At 46.7% G+C, this 18744-nt stretch overlaps 1 protein-coding gene across 6 annotated transcripts in view; it reads right to left on the reverse strand.

Annotated features, from left to right (window-relative positions):
• Prosap (SH3 and multiple ankyrin repeat domains prosap) overlaps positions 1-18744 on the reverse strand; it is a 241989-nt gene that overhangs the window by 30169 nt on the left and 193076 nt on the right. For all 6 annotated transcript variants that reach the window (XM_055062204.2, XM_050194460.3, XM_050194459.3 and 3 more), the window contains 3 exons: positions 9208-9279; positions 4344-4469; positions 117-297 (listed from right to left, as the gene is read on the reverse strand). In XM_055062204.2, coding sequence (XP_054918179.2) covers positions 117-297; positions 4344-4469; positions 9208-9279 — 379 coding nt within the window. The remainder of the gene's footprint in view (positions 1-116; positions 298-4343; positions 4470-9207; positions 9280-18744) is intronic.

An 18744-nucleotide genomic window follows, 5' to 3' on the forward strand; every position in this document is an offset into this window, starting at 1 on the left:
CCTGTATAACGAAGAATTTCGGAAGGTCCCAACCGCTTCGTTATAACAGCGTCTAGCGGTAAAACGAGAACGCACGCACTCTCGGCCGAAGGACAGGGCGACGAGGCAGCGCTCACCTCCCGTGTCGGGGCAGTGGAAGTTCGGGTCCAGGCCCCGGGTGCAGAGTTTGCTGATCTTGTCCACGTTCGAGTTGGTCACGTGATCCAGCATCCGACGCAAGTTGGCTCGCGTGTGCAGCTGCTTGATTTGCTTCTCTTCCACGTTGATCATCTTGTAGACTCGCCGCTTGTAGCGTAACTGCGCGAAATAATAAAAAAGAAACTGCAGAAGCCGCGGGGTTTCGATGAGCGACGACACTGACGCACCGTGTGCAAGGAATGCGGGCATCGTTGACGGCGAGGCGAGAACAATTGACTCGACGAAGGGGAGAGGTGACGAAAGCGGGCGTATCGGTAGAGGCTCCCCGATAACGCCAGTGCACTTATAAATGTTGCCGAAAATGGCAACAATCGTGGCCTGTTTATCGCAGAGGTGCTACAGCGGTACGTCCTTACACTGATGTATTATCAAAGTAAAAAAAGGACACGGCCGCTCGAACAACTAATTAAGAGTTTCAAAGTGAGATAACAAATAACTTGTATCTCTTCCCTATTTTCATTGTCCGTCAGCTTCATGCGGTCTGTTCTAAAACGGTGGTTACGGAGCGAGTGAGATCAGAAGAGCATGGGCTGCTTTAGGCCTCTCCGTTCTGAAGCAAATAATAAACTAATTAGTATAAATTAAATAATTAGTAAATAAAAAAAGTAAGTGATGACGGAGACAAAGATAATTCTGGAACGCTGAGTCCACTCGAAAGCTAATTAACGTCTCTGCGTACCACTGTCGAAAGGTTTATATACATTGCAGCATTCAACGATAGTTTGACGCGTTGAGCACATAAAGTATAACTACAAATCCGCAGTCAGAATTCACGATTTAGAGGCTCTAACGCTAAAACCATATCAATCAGAAATGAGAGAGGCAGAAAAACGTGCTAGTGCTTAACTTACGTGACATTTTGGTGTGAGCGCATAAATACTTTCCGTATGCCAAAAATGTTGAACTAACAGTGGATAATTAGGGACAATTACTTGCTACTTCGGCAAACGTTATCCTTGTTTCCTCTCAAACTTTGGAGGCACTAAAGTGCATCTTTCGATCTCAGCGTTTGTACCGCGCCATGAAATTAAAACATTAGGTGAACTTCTAGGCCGTGAACCATGACTGACTATCGGCAAGTAATTGAGCGTAAGGCAAGGACACGCATGCAACCAGGCGTGCGAAATGCTGCTAATCAAGCATAACCTACTTCTGGCTGTGGCTTGGATTTGCGCTCTGTTGTAAGCCGCGCTATCACTTTATAATTGGACTCAAACGGACGCCAAAGAGGATTGCAGTTAGGTTAAGGTTGGTAAGGTGAAGTTCATTAGACATTTAATAGCAGATCAACAGCAGGTCAATCTCACTGTCAGCAGAGTCGCGCTAAGTCTCAGACGTGGCAAAAACGAAAAGGCACGGTGACGTCACACTGCTGCACCGGTTCCTCGTGACGTCAAAATTTCGTCAGTGTCTGATCTGAGCTTCATAAACATTTGTGAATAAGAAAGAGATTACACGACATCCGCGGTGAGTGAAAGTCCAATGTCAAAAGTACAAAAAAAAGTCCAACTAAGCGGAAGTACCCTGAAATCCGCTACGTCACAAAGAGGCCTTTGGTACCACGGGTCAGGGCCAAAATTCAAGAAGCGTAGTTTGGCACTACGTTTCTGGCATAATATTCAACTGTCCTCCACGAAAATGTGAAATGTAGTCTACAAAGGACTACCTGACAGATAGTCTAAACTGACAGCGTTCCTCGTTATTATCCCTTCGTATTCGTGCTTCGTAGCCATTCTGCGAGTGGTGATATGTCTGTTATAAACAAAATCAATACAACAGAAAGAAAAGATACAGAAGCTTTTTTTATATTGTCTTCAAAACACTTCTCATGCCGAGCCGGCTTTTTCTGACCTCCAGGGTGAATCAACTCAGGCGTGTTGCCGATATATCGTAACATCCTGCATATACGACCAACCTGAATACAAAGTGAGGGCCAATTTCGTCGCCACGGAATAGAAAAAGAAGCGTTGCCCTAATAAAATACAATCAAAACATTTGTTTTTTGTTGGTCGCAACAAAACTGAATTCTACTTAAAACCCTAAACTTTTTTGACCACGAATATAATATGAGGCACAAGTTTGGCGCCGTAAAATCCGCAAGAAGAATACAGCATAATAAACCATATTTTCGGTAGCTCTCATCTCACTTCCCTACGAGGCGACAATTTTCAACCTTCCGTCACAAACACTTGACTCCCAAACAGTTCGACAAGTGTAGCATGGCCTAGCCCGGCGTAAATGGCTTCAGCCACGTTTTCCAAGACAATATTGTATGTTAAGGTCTTGCATAAAATAGACAATAAACAAACTCCTTGAATGCAGCGTGCTTTACTGAGCACTGGATATAAGCGCAAGTAAATTGGTTGCCATTGCTCAGGTCTTTAAATTTCTCTGCGGCAAAAACTGGGGTACACCAGTCCGTTCTATGATGCAGCTCTACAGGGTACTGTTTCTCGGACTCCTACGTTACAGTCTACCAGTGTTGTCAAATGCATGCAAGACGAACTTTCGCGCCTTGGAGAGCATACAAGGTCAAGCCCTACGCACGTGTTTAGGGCTGCCTCGGTGCACATCAACAGCAGCAACAATTGCCATCGCTGGGGACCATATGATCCAGACACACGTAGTGTTCGACTCTCTCAGAGCGCACATTCGCCATCTGCAAGGATCCCCGACCATCATTTGACCTCCCTACCAGCCGAAAGACCTCAAGCGACCTTTTCACGAGTGATTAGCGCTCATCAAGAGTGCATACCGTCATCTTTTACACCGGCGACAAAGCCTTCATCTCCCCTGTGGTGCCTACGACAGCCTCAAGTGAATTTTGATATTCTTGGAATTACAAAAAAAGTCCAATCATCCATCGCCGGCTCTGAAGCAACTTACGCTCCTATTACTACACCAGACGTATCATGACCGCATACATATATATACCGATGGTTTCGACCTCACGTGCCAGCTCAACTGCCGCATTCGTTGTTCCAGCCAAGAAGGTTACAGTTAAATTTAAATTGTCGCACACGACTACATCGACATCGGCAGAACTTGCAGCTCTCCATGCCGCTATGATGTACGTCATCGAAGAGCCAACAGAGAAATGGGTCGTATTTTGTGACTAAGGCAGCCCTTCACAGCATCAAGTCTGCATTACGTCACAGAATATACGAGCAGATGATATCTGACATCAGGGAAGTGCACCACAATGCTCTGGAAAGAGGGCACACCATTACATTTCAATGGATTCCTGCTCACTGTGGCATTGTCGGCAACAACCTAGCAGACAAGGCTGCCCGGTCTGCCCACGAAGATACCCAGACGCGTTCAATACCTTTGGCGAGGTCGGACGCTGCCAGGGAACTTCGCCTACATGCACGCAAAAAGTCGCAAGATCTCTGGAGTTCAGGTGCCTTCAACTGCCGATTATATAAACTGGACCCCACGCTACGGCTACAAGTGCCATCTAGCCTTTCCCGCGGTGAAGCAACCTTGCTTTACCGCTTGTGGCTGGGAGTAGCGTTCACAAAGTCATATTCCTTTCGTTTGGGAATGGCCGAGAGCCCGATGTGCGATTCCTGTGGGTGCGAGGAGACCATCGAGCACCTATTGTGTACCTGCCCCCGCTACGATGTACAACGCCTCCCTCTGCGGGAAACTTTGCACCGACTAGACTTACGACCTTTCACCGAGTCAAAGATACTCGGACCGTGGTCCCACCCGTCACTGGCACGAAAAGCGAATCGTGCATTACTGCAATACTTGAGGTACACCGGTTTAAGAGACCGTTTATAGTGTCCGTGTGCATAGTGTCCCGCCCACACGTACTCAGTGCTCACTCTCTCCCTTTCTCCTTTTTCTATTCCCATTTCCCCCACCCCCAGGGTAGGGTAGCAAACCGGATACTCTTCTGGTTGACCTCCCTGCCTTTCCTGTCCTTGCTTTCTCTCTCTCTCTCTCAACTTCCGGGTAGTGCTGTTGAATTTGTTTTATTTATGTTATTACGCCTGCATCCTTTTGGTGATTACCATCAGGGGAGTGTGTTGTACTGTTCTCGCACTTCTTGTCAACTATGACCTAAAAGTTTACCGTAACATAAATGTAGCTTAAAAGTTTACCAGTGACCTTGAAAGTAAAACGCATACACTCACCTCTAGATAGGCGACAGCGTCGGAGAGAGGGTAGTCAGCGATGGGCCGCTCTTCGTCCAAAAACTTGCCGGCTTTGCCGTTCACTGGAGGGCAGTAGAGACCGTAATTGAATCCTTCCTTCACCTCCTGCGGAAAAACACATAACACGTGTTTATGCACATAACTCTTTTAGTAGTAGGAGTATTAGTATTAGTATTAGTAGTAGTAATATTAGTAGTAGTAGTAATAGTAGTAGTAGTAGTAGTAGTAGTAGTACTAGTAATAGTAGTAGTAGTAGTATAACATAGTAAAAGTAGCAGTAGTAGTGTAGTAGTAGTAGTTTTACTGGTAGTAGACCGCAATGTGTCGATCGCACATACACGCACTGCGAATTTGGCTAAATATCCTTTGGTACTAATATTCGGAATTGGGATATATAGAAATGCCAATAAAATGTAACAAAAGTGTACTGTATGCCGCCTAGAGTGAAAAAGAAGTTAGGAGAATATAAATTGGTGAAGCTACCGGATTCAATGAAAACGTGAAAAATAATGTAAAGAAATATAGCAAAAAAGGAAACAGTGCGGTCTGAATTTGACAATGTCACCGCGTGGAATCTAAATCAAATTTCTGAGTGGATGAGCCAACCTTCAGTCACTGCTTTATTATTTCACTTCCGCTACATTATTGTCATCCTGCCTCTAACAAAACTTTGGCTTCTGTTCGTGGACAACTAAATGAACATACGTTACCAAAAAATTATGCCGGGTGCTGCTTTTTCGCATGAGAAATATAGAAATATATCACAAGTCACACAACACGACAAAGGTTTGAAAGATACGCCACAATGTGAAACGAACACAACAAATGCTCCTATAATAAAACGTAACAGTAAACAAACACATCTTAAGACGTCAGAAACACTACGTGTACTTAGAACACAAGATGGTACAAAAGAAAAAAAATATGCTAACAACGATCACTGCTTCAAAGGGCAAGTGAAATATAACATCCAATGTCATTCTCGCAGGACGAAACACTAGAGAGAGAGAGAGCGAGAGAGAGAGAAAGTTTATTAGAGGAAAGGCAATGAGGTCGGCTTGAGCTACTATGTTCTGACCTTATATACTCTGCGGGGGTAAAAAGGAAAGACTACATCCTTTTTTGGTCTCCTACGCTATTGGTCGACGATAAGACTGGCCGCCGAGAAAACGTCTTCGAGCAACAAGTGCAACTTCTTTTCAAGAATAGAACAATGGCCAGGGGCCCGCGGGAATGTTGACCAATTTCTTATTGAAAATATTGGCCCAGCCTGACACTGTTCACGAGACTCGTTTACTCTCGCAAAAATTCGAGATACTGCGTGCTTTACGTAGTTATTCATGTCCTGAATCTATACGTAGTAATAGATGTCAGGACAAGGGTTAACACTTCTTGCGTATATTTGCGGTCCTTTTTCTACATGTGCGCTAACCATACCCTTGTACGTGACATATTGTAGTTTAAGCTTTGTTTCTTCATAAATGTTAAACTACAGGTAACAATGAGTTTTCAAGTGAATTACTGTGTGAGTTCTGCACGAGTGAATGCTTATCTTTGTCGAGCGCAGTTGCTTACTGAAAGCGAGTAAGAACTTTGTAATGTTATCTCCCGCATTCACGGGCACACTACTGTTCATCCATCGCTCTGTAACTTCTCTCTCCCCCCCCCCCCCACCCCTTGTCCGGTCACGCTGATGTAGAAATTATTTTCTTTTTCAGTTCATGCACTCAAAATTCATCTTTGTAATTCGGTAGTAAATGAGTACTCTATCGCGACCATCGGTGCTCTTCTGGATATTATCAGATTCCGACATATATTCCCAAATTCTTCATCATGTCAGTTATGATTAGCTAGCAGGGCTGCCAAGGGGCTCTGTGATTGACTGAAAACGCCAGCGTGGCGGAATTCGACAGCGCCCAAACTAGCACACCAGCCGACGGGAAAGAGTATTCCAAACGCTTCTTGCCCATGCACGCTCGCAGCTATCGAAACTATGTCATGGGACGCAATTCTAAAGAGCTACTACATGAAAAAAACTGCGGAGTACGAAAATCATCATCATATTTCTGTTTCTTAACAGGCCTGAAAATATGGCGTTTGCGAGCTGCCTATGCATGTGCTTTGGGTTGTGCTTATGGATCACAGTTTAAGGTTAGAGAAAAACAGCACCACAGGCTCTTTGAAGAAAGATTACTGCAGATATACAGACGAATTCGGCTGCACATGTTCCATTAGGTTGTGTCCTGCGAAACCACCACAGTGGGTCCAGCTGTTTCTCTCGCTTTCCTAGGATGTTCCATCGACACCTCGCTGCAGCAAAGACGAGAGCAGCAGCCGATGAAGCATTCCGTTCCCACTTTATGGCCTTTTATCAGCGCATTCTAAATAAACTTTCAAAAAAATAAATAAAACACATTTCTCCTTGTTTTTCCGAGTGCCTTCCGTGAATAGCCACGCTCTCATTGCGAAACCTGAGCACCGGCTATATAACGATTATTTTTCCTCGGGTTTATTCATTTCTCATCACACGCCACTGCGAGTGGTCGATACTGACGATACGGAAGCCCTGTCGTCATTTCAGTCAATGACGAAGGAGCAAAGAGAACATGAAAAGGATCCTTGTAACACGCGTCCGCTCTTGTGTCATAACGTAGAATGTGCCAGGTTTCGCTGCTGAAGCTGGTTAACCGACAATGAGAAACCGAAACTTCCTCAAGCGCTGCTGCGAACGTCGATTGCCTGGCGCCCTCTTTGTATCCGCGAAGGCCAACGCGTGGGCCCACGTGACACAGGTACGGTTCACAGTATACGCTAAACTACGGAAATTTTGTCCCTCCCGCGCTTCTCGACATGTTTGTGCCATATAGTTTTCATCTAATACTAAGAATAGCTAGAAGGATACCTAAATGTAAATTTCTGTACGTGTGCCACTTGCAGTATAGGCTGCAGAGAAAGCGTTGAAATGATGTTCCAGCGCGTGGATTTCTGTAAAGTTCGCTTTCGTCTCTTCGAGCGTCGTTGAGAACCTTTATTAGATGGGGAGCGAAATGCAGAAACGCCCGTGTACCGAGCATTGGGTGCACGGTAACGAAGCCCCAGGTGGTCAAAATACCTCACTGCTGTGTGCCCCATAATGATATCGTGGGTACTAGCACGTAAAACGACCACAACTTAATTTCTTTAATTTGATTTAGGCGAAAGTATTAGATGGCTCATGGGTCGAAAATTAGAAAGTCCGGAAAATTCAATGGACCAAAATTCAACGGCACAAAAACTGGCGGTCCAACCCTCGACCTTTGGTTTCAGTCCAGCCAACGACCTTCGGTGTTAGTTAAGGCAAAGTTAATTAACGCACAGCTGATTAACGTACAGTTAATTCAGGCACTCGAACCCGCGACCTTTGACGGGAGTCGAATGCTCGACCTTTGGTCTTAATTAAGGCGTAGTTAATTAGCACACAGTTAATCAAGGCAGTAGAACCACAACCTTTGGTGGCAGTCGAACCTACGACCTTTGGTTACATAAGGCGAAGTTAATTAATATACAATTAATTAACATACAGTTAATAAAAGCACTCGAGCCCACGACCTTTGGAGCGAGAAAACAACTAATAGGAGGTAGCAACGCGTTCGAACAAAAACGCCAAGTAATTTAATTAATGTCTCGTGAGTGCGCTGGTTTTCGTCTTCATCTTCAGCGTATGCTGAAGTGACTGTCAACTCCTCATTTCAAGGTTACTGTAGCTCATCTTCATCATATTTCCACAGCCTTACAATACCTATTCTCATTTAGCTCTGTGCATTGTATCAGCATTGAAAATTACGAGAAAAATTTATTAGTTGCGGAAGTATACGCTTGACTGCTACAGTGTTACTGCTACAATGCCACTCTACCGCGAACCACCACTTAAGAACACTGAACAATAAATCAAGCATCAATGCGATTATCAACGCACCTATGCGAAATCGCGAAATATATTTTTGCACTGCGCGTTATTCAGAGGTTGGTCTAATGGATAGAAGCGCCAACTTTCGCTCTATCTTAGCGACTCTTATGTTGAAACGTGGCCTCCGAGATTCGGCGGCGCGCTGACATCGAGCATCACCGGATCTCATCGGAGGCCACGGTTTACACATGCCTAGCACTTTGTCCACAGCTCCGGCTTTTAGATAAGACCATGGCAAACAGTTACTTCCTTTTTATAATTTTCCTTTATTCTTTTTATTATCTATTGCGGTTACGTAGACAGTGCAAAAAAAAAACATACTGAGACTAAAGACTTGCGATCTGTCGAATGTGCAGTGAAACATGAGTGACGTTCCAAGTGATGATGTCCGACGCACGATCATCTCGCCGCAATAAATCAAGATTAGACTAATCATTTTGTAAAGTCACGAAGTTCGTTATCTTTCTTTCATTTTATTTTAAGAACACAAGAATACTACCACCTCAGTTATCTGTAGAAGAAGCGAAGGGCCGTAAGCAACCAACCAATGTTCTCGAACGCTCATGATTTCAATGCAGAATTGCCGTTTCCTTTCCTTTCTCAGCATCTTCCTTCAGGCGATTGCTATGCTTTGGTACTAGTACAATTTTCTCACTTTCTCGCATGCATTATTGTGCCATCGAACCTTAATCTTGAGGCGAAGTCCAGCTTTAAGCACTAAATTAGAATAGCGATGTAAGCAAGTTGGCCTAAGTTCGTGGCGTGATTGCAGAAGTCTAAAGTCAGCGCGTGTGTTTGTTTTTTCGCTAACCTCACGTTTGTCTTTCCGCACTGAGGTTCTTTGCGCTGCAATCGCGTCATCAACACGTAAAACAAAAAACCAAACCAGATACGCACCTTAGGCAGCGACGAGATGATATGCTGCTTGATATCCCATATCAGTTCCTCCTTCTGCACGTGGAAGCATTTCTGGGGGGAAGAAAAGAAGAGAGGAAAACAGGCAATAAGGTTAGTGCTACAACGTTCCACGGCTAGGATGCATGCCACGAAGGAGCAACCGCGTTGCAGCCAAAACACGTCACGAAAGCACTTCCCATATGCCCGGAGCAGAACGACAGCGGCGACACCTGGGGTACAATGAGGACGAAAGAGGCGTTCGGGACCGAGCAAACATCGGCTTGTCTCGCTGGCCGACGCTCTCTTCAATATTCACGACGGTGAATAATTGACAAAGACGTTCCCCGCAGGCGGCAGCAGGAGAGGGAGGCTTGGCTCCCGAAAAGTCGGCAAGGGACGCACGTCAGGCCTGCGGAGGCGACGACGTACAGTATTCAACGCACGCACAGTTTGGCTCCGTGTCGAGCGCCCGCCAGCCCGCAGGAGGATAAAAAGAAAACTATTAGCGCTGCTGTGGAGCGGGAGCCCGAAACTGCCAGTTCCTCGGCGAGCGTTGTTTGGCCGTACACGGCTTGATTAAGTTTACCCGACAACGTGACGGTGGCAAAAGCACGACAAGGTAACTAAGTCTTTATGCAAACGCGCCCAAGGCAGGCAAAGCTGCACGCCCGCAACGTCGAAGGTGACAGAAGCGGCAACGATTGGGCCCCCGATTTTGCTGGCACGAATAGCTAGACTGTGCTAATTGAACGAAACGCGAGAGGCTGGTTAAAGCGCGGCTGGTGGAAAGGGCTGAAGTAAGGAATTAACGAATGCAAGGCTTTCACGGAGCCAGTATACCGTAGATCTAATAATGGATTCTTTGTTCTTGCTTTCCTTTTCTTATGTTTTTTTTTCACATTTTTTGTGCATTTTTGCTTGTCTCTTTGTTTCCAGGCCAAATTTGGTGCACCAGATTCCAACTACAGTACGCGATAGCTTCGTACGTATCAGAAATGACTCGGTTAAACCACTTCACGCACGGCGCAATCACTAATGCTTGCGTAAAATACCAACAATATGTGAAGGAAGTTGCGAACGTGGCGCGTTTCCATTATTACTTCAGCGCAGTATCTGATTATGCCATTTGTACACACACTCTGCCGGTTAGAGAAAACTTGTTTCCTCTCGACATTCCCTTAGCCCTGTAAATTTTCCTTTGTCTAAGTTAGCAGCGTCATCTTTTTTTTTTTTTTTCTTGTCTTTCGTTTCTTTTTACATTTTCTGCTTGTGTGCACTTTTTATAAGGCGGCTTTCTTCTGCTTTTCTTTTTGCTTACACGGAAAGCGGTTCAAAACGCGGTCATTTTCGGTGGTAACATCTCGCCGACGAGCCACTTCCTCTGCTTGGGTCGCCGTATACTATTTGTTGGTGCAGAGCCAATCACGGGAAATAAAAATAAGAAAAAAAACTGCACGCGTAGCGTTACGCCCGATATCGCAAAATTACTGGAGATGCAAATTTTTGGAGTCTTAGCATGCACCACGAAATCACCTTTCGCATACGGAATGTTTCCGGGTGTCCACTTGTAACGTAAGCAAGGCGATCTAGATCCGGACAATTTCGTTCGTAAAAAAAAAGCGAAAAAAAAGTGGAAAGTCAACGATATAAAAGAAGTGCATAATCGCCGGCATGACAGCAATGCAGTTTGCCAAATGTTACCTCCCACTGGTAGCGATATAATGCTGTCATAACAGGTCATATGGCTTTGATCGTACGGAAGCAAAGATCTTTCTGGGTGTTTTTAAAGTATCTTCTGTTTATTCGGATTGCGGTACTTAATTCTAGCGCCTAAATGAAGGGATTCATGGAAATTTAACGGGACACAGAACGACCTCCGCATTCTGCAGGAACCATGCCAACGCTATTCAATAGCCACTATCGATTTTTTGCTCGCCAGAAACGCAAAATTTCCTTTCGCAAAAACCCGAACGCCGTTTCTTCCGAGATTGCCATACTTCTTTTCTCTCTCTCTCTCTCTCTCTCTCTCTCTCTCTCTCTCTCTCTCTTTATGTAGTGCATATTACATACTTCAACATGGAAGGGACCCCGTTAGAGCTTTAAAATTACGCGGCTCGTCGGCCTGGTTTGCGTGCCGCCACCTATCGGCGAGCCAGCCAAACTACTTCGGACACGCTAGCGTGCACGCTCTATGTAGCTCGCTGCTTTTTTATTCTTTCTTTTTTTCTGTCCGCTTTCTAGTTCAGTGAAGGCGCTAAAGGTGGCGCTGCAGTTCCGTCTTTCGTCGCGTGTCGAAAGCTATTAACCGGCGTCGGCTTAGAAACCAGAACTTAAAACACATCGCGGACAAAGCGGTCTGTGCAGGCACCACTGTGCCTGACGCATTTGCGAGTGCACGGCTTCAATTGAGGTCGAATTCATTTTTAGTGCTGTCCAATGTAAACCGCCGCGGATAGCCTGCGCTTTTGAATCTCGACGATTTCGCGCCCGCGCCAAAACGTGCCGTCTGCTCTTCCAGTCTCGACGCGCTATGTGAGAAGAGAGCTTAGGACGTGCAAACTAAAGTCAATGGACCGCACGGGTGTGGTCACCTGTTTCTGAACAATGCTGAAAAAGGGAGAGAGGAAGAGAGAGGAAGGGTGTTGCTGTGCTGAAAGGCCCTAGAAAACAGCTATCTTGGGACTTGCGCGATCGGCGTGCCGGGAAACACGCCAGATTGGAAGGGGCGGGGTGGGGGTCGGAACGGGGGGAGGGGGCGCACATTGCTAGGTCATCGCGGAGTAATGGTTTCGGTCACGATCAGTCGCGACACGGAACATGCGCGCGACGTTTGGCCAGACGCGAGAACATCAAGGAAGACACGTTCCCTTCCGGGTTAAAGATCGTTTGACCACCTCAACCCCCACCCAACCCCTCCTCATGGCGTGGTTAAGTATAGGAGATATAACGACGCGCGCTTGCGGTCTCCGCGTTTTGCCGTAATGGCTGAATCCCAGGAAGTGCCAGGCATTGCCAGTCGCTTGGCACGGTTTATACTCCCTACAAACCGCAACGTAACACGACGACAACGTTTTATCGAGTAAGGCACTGCAAATGATAGGTGCTGCTTTCGTAGAGAGACAGCAGTATTAAACTCGGGATACACAGCGAGCAGGTGGCGCTGTGCACGAGATTAAGGCCCACGGAGGAAGGAAACTAAGGAGAGGCCCTACCCCCTCCGCGCGCTAGGAGAAAAGTGTGGCGGAAATGACGTAGTAGGTTCTCATTTTTTTTGCTGCTTTTTTATTTTTTCTGTTGTATGGCCACGCCTTTTGGGCCACAATGGCGGCGTTGTTATGGTTTTGAGCGCTCACACGTGTTGCTCTGGTAGGTTTCGGGCCGTGGCAAAGGCGCTGAGTGGGCGGGTTTGCGTTAGTCACCGTGTCTTGTTGCGCTGTGTTACCTGCACCGTGCTCTGCCAGATGTTGCGCGAGCGCGCGCGCGACACCACGCGCAGCGCGTCGTGGTTTCGCGAAAGATGTAAACAAGCGAGGAGGGTGGCCCAAAAGGCGGAGCATCGCCATGAGCAACGCCAAATTCCGGCTTCACTTTTGCTTCACAAAGAGTGACGTCAGGGCCTCTCCTTAGTTTCCTTCCTCCGTGTTAAGGCCTAACTTGGTACGGCGAAATATACGAAGACTATTTCGACTGTCAAAGTGGTGTCGCGTCATGTCACTGCGCAGCGCAGAACGAAGTACGCTACGAAATGCGTAGGTACTAATGGGTCATGGTTATGCGACGCTTGTATATGCGTATTATCGGTAAATACCAACAGAATTGTCCTACACTCCAATATGGCCTTTTGGGCTAGCGCTTTTTGTGTTTATGTTCCGTAAAGTGCAACGACGTGGAGGACACGGAGCCCCTCATGAGGTCTTGCCAGCACCTCTGTATTGAGAATAAAGGTCCGTTTTGAAACGCACAACAAGAAAAGGGTTTACTCGCTATTTTGAACAACTAGTGTTCCCTGAAGGACTGCAATAAACTGAGCAACTTGGACTGGCATGATTTTTCTGTAATCTAAATACTTTCTCCATGGCACTTCCGCCCTGCTAAATAAAGGCGCTCTTTTACAGCCCCGCGTGATTTCATTGTGGAAAACAAGCCAATTAAATTAATTTATTTGTACACTCCCACTCACTCTACGATTGTTGAGTGTTTGCTTTCACGTTTATTTGAGGAATTACATCCGTGCGAACACGTATAATATTGTTTTCATTGCACAGAGGACATAAGCTTCTATTAGGGAACTCGTAAGAAGCCGACAAACAAAGGCACTAAGGACAACACAGGGGAAATTACTTGTGCTTAATAGCTGAAAATAAAGTAATGATAACTTAATGGAAATCAGAGTGGGTGAATAAACAACTTGCCGCAGGTGGGGAAGGATACCACATCTGTCGTATTACGCGTGCGATGCTCGGCAAGTTGCTTTTTCATCCACTTTCATTTCCATTAATTTATCATTTCTTTATTTTCAGGTATTAAGCACAAGTAATTTTCCCTGTGTTGTCCTGGGTGTCTTGGTTTCTTGGCTTCTTATGACACACAGCGCTGTGTGTGTCCCTATGTGTCTTCTTTTGTCCCGTCTTTTAATCGCGCTACCGTACTCCCCTTGAATATTTCAATTAGTTCTTCTACGTTTGTGCTTTTGCATAATGTGGGACGTGTGTGACATCACGTAGCCAAATGTATTAAATGGGGCCGAGGGTCGCTCAAGCCGCGTCAGTGCGACGTTTTCCTCTAACTCCTTCGTTTATTTTCTCTGCAATTGGAAATCAATAAAGAAAGAAAAGAATCAATAAAAAGAAGTAAAATAAAGAAGAAGATGCGGACGGCGTCGGAGGTATAAGGTATACGGTATAAGCTATAACACAAGGTATAAGGGCGAGGCGTGACTGGAGATGGAATTGATCGAACAGCCCCGCATGGGCTTCTTCTCGGTTAAGGGAATGGTGTGGCGGGAGAAACCGTCTCGGGCTACGTCGGCAACGTTCTAGCGGTCAGAGTAGCTCGGTGCTCTGCGCTGGTGCGTCGTCTGGGTCAAGCAGCATCCTCCAAAGGCGTCCGGTGAGCGCAGAGGCTGTTAGGACTAAAGCAAGGGAAGCCTTAAGCGTGGGCCTTATTTCCCGCAAAAAGAAAGAAAGAAAAGAAGCCTGGCGCGTGTGTTGTACGCGATCGATAGGTGCTCGATACACGTCACTGCCTGACAGTTAAAACGAAGGGCAGAAAAGAGCGAGCACTGTATAGCGAACATGCTCAAACGGCGAAGCTGTCTCGCACGTTCCCACACTGCGCACGCTTTCGCCGCAGCCATAACAACATGCCGAAAACTGCACGGAGGTCGCACCAGGGAAGGACGCCGGAGGGAACTCGATGCCGCGTCAGGCGTAAGGACAGAGCACCCGATAAAGTAGTCGCACGTGTATGTGTGCAACAAGGGGAACTAAAACTGGCAGCTGTCGAAGTTCTGTGGCTATTTACGTAAACATAATACTAAAAAAAAAGAGAAGGCTAAGAGAGAGAGAGAAAAAAGAAGAGTGTGTCACGGCTTCCACCCGCATTCGATGCGGCTTTCGTGTTCGACAGCTCTGCCCCGACGGAGTGCAGCGGCGGTCCTGTCTAGTTCGACGAACGATTCGGCACGCGCCCCCTTAGAACTCCTGAGAATTATTATAATTTTTTTTGTACCACCTCTTCGTCTTCAGCGGCGCGCTTTCAAGAACGTGACGTTCCACTAGTTCGCTGCACTCTCTCGTGCGTGTCGCGTGTGTGAACTCTACGAAAAGCCGCAAACGCTGTCTCGGCTGAGTTGAGCGACGTGGCATTGTTGAACACGCAGACGTCATTCATTCATTCATTCATTCATTCATTCATTCATTCATTTCACTACTACCCTGCACAGGTTACCATTCCGCTACTACCTCTTGCCAAGACGGCAATGCTGACTTGACAACAGCCGTCTTGGCGGAAGTTGTGGCTTCCCGCACAGGCGATGGACGGGCGGAAGTGGTTCCGATATGTCAGAGCTATCGATAAAACTGCAGTGAGATCAGAAATTACTGCGATATTTGGGGACATGTCTGCACTGTAAGAAACATGGATATCGGGTTGAATGGCCCAAGGCGTGACCTGACAACGCGCATGACAGACGTTGTATCGGTGAACACGGAATTTATCCTGACCCCGCGGCGTTTCTGATTTACCGATATATATATATATATATATATATATGCTTACTAGAACATCTCAAGACACAGAACAAGAGCCAGCTGATTTCAATTCAAATACCAAGTAATTCATACGGAGGACCATGCCTGCCTCCCAACACTCTCCCCCCCCCCCCCCTTTTGAGTACGTCGTAGGATACAGCCGTGATAAAAAGCAGATATTTGCTAGATTTCGCTACTTTCCAATAAACTAGTTACCTTTAGGACCCCTTAAGTACAATAATTCAGGCATTTGAAAAACTTGACTACATTTTTTTTTTCTTTTTGGCTACTTGAAGTATCAATACCGACTGCAGTAATATTGTAACACCTTGGTCTTGCAGAAATAGTCATGAAGCTAGGGTAAGTATTTTGTTACCGGTGCTACGGAAAAACGCAACATTCACACAAACTAGCATAAACTAAAGTCGCCTTTCACACCGCGTTGACCATTCTTCTCAAATCGTCCCATCTATCAAATATGCAATAATCTAATGTCAACCCATATATTTTGCGTGATATTTCATATGATCGTATCCGAGTATTGGAAATGAGTTATATGAGACATTTGAGTGTGAAAGTACGCAGTTTGGGAAATGTGGCAACCATATTGTCGCAATTGGCTGTACTTCGCTAATTTTGCGAATTTGTCACAAGTGTTCTTTTTTTCTAGTACTGGCACTGGTAATCCTATCGATAAAGTTATACTAAGCCGCACGCACTAGCCAGTGCGCTACACTCGTGCCTTCCCGCTCCCTGCACGGAATTACTGAAGCGCAAGGTACTTGTCGCAGGGGGCGTGCACCTGACAGGAGCGATCGCCGCGGGCGCTCCATTGTAACCACAGGAAGGGCAGTGCTCGAGCGAAGCGCATAAATCACTATATTAAGCATTAAAAGCGTGCAGGGAATTCAATGAACGGCCGCTCTTTTGTATCGGTCCTCGGCGAGTTCAATGGGGGCAAACAAAATTCCCGAGTGTTGCAGTCCGCCGGTCACAATAGCTGCTATATGTTAAACATCAGGGACCAATGAATGCTGCGAACGCCTCTCGCTTTGAAGCCTTACCGCCTGCGGCTAATTCGAAAGGTCTGAAATCCACTTACAACACACAGCCGTTATGACGATAAAAACGGTCAGCAGGGATACCTTTTTCCTGTACCAGGCTATATACAAGAGGCTGGTGGTGATAGCGATGATAACCGCGTTAATCGTCTTAATTATCGCATTATACCCGTAACAGTGCCACTGACGATCCCATGGTGAAGCAGTGCAATTTGACGGGAAGAAAAAAAAAAAAGAACATGCGCGTCGCGCACGTTTTTTTATCGGGTTAAATAAAGCGTACGCAGTCTTGCGAGACTATAGGTCGGTGATGATGTCACACCCCTCACATTTCAGCTACGTCAGAGAAGAGTGGACCAATAGAGGCTCAATTCTTCAACGCCACGTAGAAAATGCGCCCCCGCGCACTGTAATATGATTTGCAGACTTCAAAATGAAAAAGGGTGTAAAACGTGTCTATCACTCGCACCGTTACACCATTTTGCAGTAACAGTAAGGGTTACGGACAGATTTACACCCTTTTTCACATTTGGGGGTGTAAATTATTTTACGGTGCGTTTCATTTTCGGTGCCGAGAAATGGAAACCTATATTCTCCATTTGCCGCGGGCACGCAGCATGTAATCAGGGTTGGTTCGGTTGTAATACAACATTCGAGCTGCCCGCAAATTTGCTTTGACACAGCAATGGCATATGCTCAGTAAACAAGTGCGCTCAGAAACAGTTATGTAGTAGCTGGCTCTAAGGCCACCCATCAGAGTAAATTGGCGCCACTTGCGAAAGAAACGTCAGTTCTCGTAACGCGCTATATCGCACGCGAAGCAGTGCAGACAAGCCTGTTTCCCGCAGCTGCTGGCTCAATTGCTTGCTTTACGCCAGGCGCGAGCGTTTTTTCGTGCGTTCCGGATCATTTCTTAATCTCCGTCGAAACACCTCGGCCATTCTGAAGCCCTCACACTTTGTGGACTCGCACCTCGCACGCATTTGTATAGGTGCACGCGGGGCCGGTGACGGTAACTGGTTTCTCCCAGCCGCCCCGCCCTCCTAAAAGAAATGAAACAGTCCGACAAATAATGCTTAGATAAACCGCCGCACCGGCCCTCCCTCGCAGTGTACCGCACCGTTGTCTGCCATTTCGAAACTTGCAGCTTTCCACACGAAACCGCGTTTTCCACGCGTCCGCGGAGGGCAGCGAAAACCGTGCCGCCACTCGCAACTGGAGTACAGTGCACACACAACGCAAAAGCGCACTGCAAACTCAGCTTTCTATCGGGTCCTTTGTGCACTGCCGTGAAAGAGCCGCGCGGCGTGACCCGAAGTTTCACTTTCGGGCAGCCGATCTCGCGAACAAAGTGTGACATAGCAACGGCGATATCCAAAGAAAAGAAACGAAGAAAGAAAAAAAAAAGGCAAGCTATACCCGGGAGGAACAACAGGACGCAACGGCTCCGCGCCACCATTTCTCTGCACGCAACAATGCACCCGGCGGGCGACCTCGCGGGAACGCGCGAATTTCTGGGCGGCTGCACGACACCGTTTGCGCCGGGGCGTGTGCAGAGCGCGCGCCCTCTCTCGCGAAGCGGTAACGTACTCGCCGCCGCCGCTGATTTCCACGAGCGTTCACACCACGGTTCACACACAAACGCACGCAGATACGCGAACGCCTGGCGGGGCGGGACATTTCACGCCAGGGAATTTCGCGGGCTCCGCCGCCCCGCAGTCGGAGCGAACGTAATACGCAAATGACTTCGGTGGGAGATTTGGCGGGCGCTATATATATATATGTATGTATAAGTCGCGTTTCTCTAGCATCATGCAGTAGGTTACAGGGCGTTTGAGGCAGCACACATATAGCTACAGCGTGCTTACGCCGCCACGGCTTTCATCCACTCTGGCAATTTCACTCGGAACTGTTGAAAATGAGAGCGACTTAATATGGCGCCGGAACTCACGCGCCGGATGTTTCTGGGCGCCAGAGTGGCAACGTTTCGCAGTAATACCGTAATTTTAACAATTTTCGTCGCGTATTACCTTGTCCATGTTTAACTGCAGATGTCTTTGCATGCAGATTGCCCCAAGCAAATCGGTCATGAGTTATTCTCATTTTTTTCTCCCTATTTTAATATATTTAGGTTTCTGTAATGACTTTTATTACCGTGTTCTTGTGGCTCTTGCCTGGGTGTTGACGAGTGCTGTGATTCCCATCCACGAGCGACGTCGTTTGCA

The sequence above is a fragment of the Dermacentor andersoni genome, chromosome 10 (assembly GCF_023375885.2).
Source record: "Dermacentor andersoni chromosome 10, qqDerAnde1_hic_scaffold, whole genome shotgun sequence".
Lineage (NCBI taxonomy): Eukaryota > Metazoa > Arthropoda > Arachnida > Ixodida > Ixodidae > Dermacentor > Dermacentor andersoni.